The sequence below is a fragment of the Suricata suricatta genome, chromosome 6 (genome assembly GCF_006229205.1).
Source record: "Suricata suricatta isolate VVHF042 chromosome 6, meerkat_22Aug2017_6uvM2_HiC, whole genome shotgun sequence".
NCBI lineage: Eukaryota > Metazoa > Chordata > Mammalia > Carnivora > Herpestidae > Suricata > Suricata suricatta.
This window is the reverse complement of record NC_043705.1, coordinates 482,152-487,030: the sequence shown is the minus strand read 5'-3', so window position 1 is coordinate 487,030 and position 4,879 is coordinate 482,152. Positions and strand designations below refer to the sequence as shown.

At 65.7% G+C, this 4,879-nt stretch overlaps 1 protein-coding gene across 1 annotated transcript in view; it reads right to left on the bottom strand.

Moving 5' to 3' along the window:
• Positions 1–3,334, bottom strand: part of OBSCN (obscurin, cytoskeletal calmodulin and titin-interacting RhoGEF) — a 147,502-nt gene extending 144,168 nt beyond the window's left edge. Inside the window, 2 exon segments of the mRNA XM_029941729.1 lie at positions 7–414; positions 3,186–3,334. Of these exon segments, the coding sequence (XP_029797589.1) occupies positions 7–373 (367 nt within the window). The 5' untranslated portion in view covers positions 374–414; positions 3,186–3,334.
• Between the last annotated feature and the right edge of the window lie 1,545 nt (positions 3,335–4,879).

The following is a 4,879-nucleotide window of genomic DNA, read 5'->3' as shown; positions in this document are numbered from 1 at the left end:
CGGCGCCCTCGCGCACGCGGATGGACGTGGGCCGCAGCAGGAAGTGGGGCGCCTGCTCCGCGCAGGCGGCCTCGGCGTCCACCTGCAGGCCCACGGCCGCGAAGGCCTCGCCGATGGCGTTGCGCGCGCGGCACACGTACTGCCCGCTGTCGCCCAGCGCCAGGTCCAGGATGGTGAGGCGGTACAGGTCGCCGTCCTGGGCCAGGCGGAAGCGTGCGCCGGCCTCCACCGGCTGCTGGTCCTTTTCCCAGCTCACCTGCGGCGTAGGATTGCCCACGATCTGGCAGCTCAGCGTGGCGTCCTTGCCCACCGACACCACGAAGGCCTTGGGCCGGGTCAGGAATCGGGGCGCCCCGCTGAATGAGTGATCCATAGTGGGAGGCGGGGGAGGGGGGCTGAGGCGGCGGGAGGGACCTGTGAGAGGGTTGGGAGGAAGTTATAGTGGGGATGAGTGGCAGGTACTGTCCGAGTCCTCCACCGGCTTCCGGTCCAACCCAGGGGGGACCCTCCCAGCCTCATCTCCCCCAACCCCGATTACCCCCATGCAGGTAGAACTACCAGAAGGCACAGTGGTCCAAAAAATCAGATTTACCCCTCTCTGGGCACCTGGAGTCTGGTGCCACATCCCTCAATGCACTTTCCTGACTGGTGGGCTTATCTCCTCCCTGTCCCCCTGGCTCCACCCCCCACACCCCACCTGAGGTCCAGTTGAACACCTGTCCTCAGACAGCACACCAGCAGCCAGGCTGGCCCTCCTCTCTATGCACCAGTGTCCTCCCTACCCGGGGGCCACACGAACCTGCCTGTCCCCCCTCCCCCGCTCCCTGCCCCAGTCCAGCTGTTTCCAGGTGACAGTTCCCTTCCCTACACGCCTTTCGCTCCTGGAGTCAGGAACTCCAGTCTGCCTACATCTCTGCCACTCAGCTCTCTGTGCCTGGACGGGGCCTGGCCATGGGAGGCCCATGGTGGGTGCCTGCTGCTGGCCTGTCCCCTCTCTGACTGTGGTGCACCCAAGGTGACCCATGTCCCAACAGACTCCCCTCGGAGCCCTCAGCCCTGCCCTGCATGCCCCCTTTCGTCCCCCCACTTCTTCCTCCTCCTCATCCACCAAAGCTGTTGGGCTACACATCTGGCCATGTGCAGCTCAGCCCAGCTCACCCTGGGCAGCGCCCACAACAGAGGCCTGGCCCAGCCGTGGCTGCCCGCACCTGCCCTGGGGCTCCCCTCCCCCCACCCTGATGAGCAGGGAAGGAGTGGACATCTTGTTGCCAGCTGGCCTCCTCCTACCCGGCTGAGCGGCCCACACCCCCTGGCTGTGAGCAGCCTCGGGAGGGTCTGGAGGGCACGCGGTGAGCGGTGCGCCCAGGGACGGCAGGCCGAGTCCCCAGGGAAGAGCCTGGCCAGGTTGTCTGGCAGGATCCTGGTCACTCTACAGACTTCGTGGCTCTGCCGGCCGGGCACCCTGCGGAGACGGGGTTGGCAGCACCCAAGAGCCCCAGGTGACCGTTCTCTGCCTGACCCCCCTCCCCCGCAGGCCCCAGCCGGCCTTCAGAACAGGTGGGTAAGGAGAGCCTGGGCCTCACCCCCAGCTTCTGTGAGAACAGCAGGCCACTGGGCTCAGGGCTGGCCGCGAGCACCTTTACTCTGTCCCCAACCCACGGCTGGGCCCCCAGCACAGGCTGCCCACTGGAGGACAGGCAGGTGATGTCCTGTGATTCAGGGCCTAATCCCCCTTAATCCCCCTCAAGGAGGTGAGACCGGCTCCAGCCTGCTGACTCACTGTGCGGTCAGCGCCTCTGGCCCCTGCCCCCTACGGCCTGGTCATGTTCTGGGGCTGGCAGGACCTGGGCAGGCGGCCACTCGAGCCCCGCCCCTGTGCACTCCCTCTTGGGCCTTGATGTCCCTCTGGGGAAGGGTTACGCTGACACCAGGTCCCTGGAGGCCCTGAGATCTGAGTTCCTGGGGCCCCTCTCCTGAATCACTGTTGGTGTGTGGGTCCCCACAGACCAGGTGCAACTCTGGGAGAGAGTCCTCTGAGCTCACGAGTGGGCATGGGCAGGGGCCACCTCCACAGTTGGTGGCCTCTGGCGGCCAGGGACGGGCCAGGGAGCTCCCATCGCCGCACATGCTTGGGGGGAGCCAGCCCAGGACCTTGGCAGGTGCACACGCTGACCCCTGGCCTGGCAGGGTAGGCAGAGACCCGAGGACTCCAGAGCCACAGTCCTTCGGCCAAGTTGAGGGGACCCCAAAACTCCCACTGGGCACGGACATGCAGCAGTGAGAGCAGAGACAGGAGACTCAGGAGGGGACACAGCCCCAGCCTCCCTGGAGAAGCCCCTTCCTCAGACGCCGGCCAGACGCCAGCCTGGGAGGCGGCTCTCTGTAGACCCCACTCAGACTCCTGACGCCTTGGAGGACCCAGCTTGGCAGTGGCAGGAACCTCCCTCCACATGGAGACTGTGACCCCCCCACCCCCACCTGGGATCATGCCTCTAGGGCCCAGGAGTCCCTGAGCCCTGCCCACAGCCTCCATTCTGGCTTTTCTCGAACTTGGCCAATCTCAGGTCCTCCTCGAGGGGCCCCTGGGCCATTTCCCAGACGCACCGAGGCTGGGAAGTGACTTGCAGTCTGACTGCAGGGGCTGCTCCTCTCTTGGGAGCCCCTGCTGCCCCATGACCCCCACCCCCACCCCCACCCTTCCAGAAAAGACTTCCAAGGGCAGCTCCTGGAGTCCGCGCCTCCCCCTAGACCCCTGGGCTGGCGGCTTCCGAACTCCCGGGGAAATTCTTTCCTGGAGTCAGGTGTCAGTGCCCCTCTGGCTGTCCCCTCTGCTGAGCCAACAGGCCTAAAATAGCCCCAGCTGTCAGCGGGCATCCATCTCAGCAGAGCTGGGGGCAGGGCCGGTCGGACCCCCAGGCCTGCCTCAGCGCAGGGAGCCCCCAGCAAAGGAGGAGGATGCACCCCACGGCCCCCTGGCCTCCCACCCCAGCTGCTCCCTCCCCGAATGGGGGCTCAGGTCACAGCAGGGGCTGGATTCCAGGGTCCCAACCCTCAGAGCGGCACAGCCTGGCTGGATTATCCCCCTCCCCAGCCCATCTGTACCCCAGCGCCCTGACCTTCAACAGAGCAGTCCTGGGAGAGAGGGGCTAGGATGGTCCCCACCCCCGTCAGCCCCACCTCCTCACCTGTCTCTGCGGGAGGCTGGGAGCAGCACCCGGGCCCGGGCGGGGGGCTCTGATGGTGGGGCAGGGGCTGCTGGGTCTCGCCTCCCTCCACGGGCCCAGGACCGACACGGCTCCCACCCAGCAGCCCACTCTCTGGCCGGTCCTCAGACTGGACAGGGACGAAAGGACAGGCGGACGCTGTCAGCTGGAGAAGGCTGGGCCCGCCCCCACCGCCGGCCAGCCTGGCCCAGCCCAGCTCCAAAATAGCCCGGGTGTCACTGCCCTGGGTTTGGTTTCACCCCCAGCCCCACGGAGGCAAAGGGCAGAGGCTCTGCATGGCCAGGTGTCTGGTGAGGGGACAGCGAGGATGTGGTTGAGGCAGGGACCCCACCTCGTGGGGAACCCTGCTCAGACTGACACCCTGGAGCTCAGGGAAGGAGCCCAGGGGACCCAGGACCACCCAGAAGGTATCCAAGACCACCTGAAAGGGACCTGGGACCCCCCACAGAAAGGAAGCCAGAACCAGTCAAAGGAGAGGGGGGACCTGAGACCACCCAGAGGGGACCCCAGCCTGCCCAGAGGGGACAGGGGACCATGCCAAGTGGACTGGCCATCTGAAGGTCCAGCAGACTCTGGGAGCAGGTGGGCAGCCAGAATCCATACATGGGCCCTGGGCAGCATCTGGCCTGGCCGGGTGCCCATGGCACCTTTAAATGGGAGCGAGGGTCCCTGAGAACCCAGTCAGGGGCCTTCACTGGGCACGGACAAGGGTCCCCAACTCCATGGCCATGGCCCCAATCCAGGGACAAGCAGGGACAAAAGGCCAGGCCTGCCTGGGTGAAAGGTAAGCTTTGTCTGGTGGGGCCTAACCAGGACCCAGAGGGGCCACCTGCTGGGTCGTGGTTGGCCCCGCCTCCAGCAGCCCAGGTCTGAGACATCCCCTTCAGGAGCCCCAAATGAGGGCAGGGACCAGGGAAGACCCCAGGCAGGCCCCCTGCACCGGCGTGACCCGAGGACCTCTCCTGCAGGCATGTCCGCCAGCTTGCCCTCAGCACGGCCAGCTCTGAGCCAGGGGCCTGGGGCGCCCAGGGAGGCGGGAAGGAGGGAAGGGAGGAAGCAGACCCACCAGAGTCAGCAATAGGTGACTTCTCTGCACACTCAGCTTCACCCGGGCCCTGAGTCAGCACCCCGCGCCCCGCACCCCTGTGTCTGCTGGGGACACTGAGGACCTGGCCATGGATGCCCACAGTGTGCCCCAAAACTGAGCTCAGCCACCATGATAAAACCACAGAACACAAGACTTCAACGGACATTTATTTCTCAGGGTTCTGGAAGCTACATTCTGGGAAGAAGGTGCCTGAAAATCCTGGGACACCGAGGTGCCCCTTCCTGGGACAGACACAGACACCCAGGCACTGTGTAGCCAGCGAAGAGGGCAAGCCCTCCAGGGTCCTCTCTCCACTTCTACAGACACTGATTCCACATCGGGACGGGGAATGATCTCAACTTTGATGATCCCTGACACCAGCACGTGATGGGTCACTCGCCCTCCCCCATTTCTGACTTTGTATAGTCCTGTGATCCTCCTCCCCGACCTGGGACCCTCCGTAGCTCACCCTCCTCCCCTCTGTCCTCCTCCCTGACCTGGGACCCTCCGTAGCTCACCCTCCTCCCCTCTGTCCTCCTCCCTGACCTGGGACCCTCCGTAGCTCACC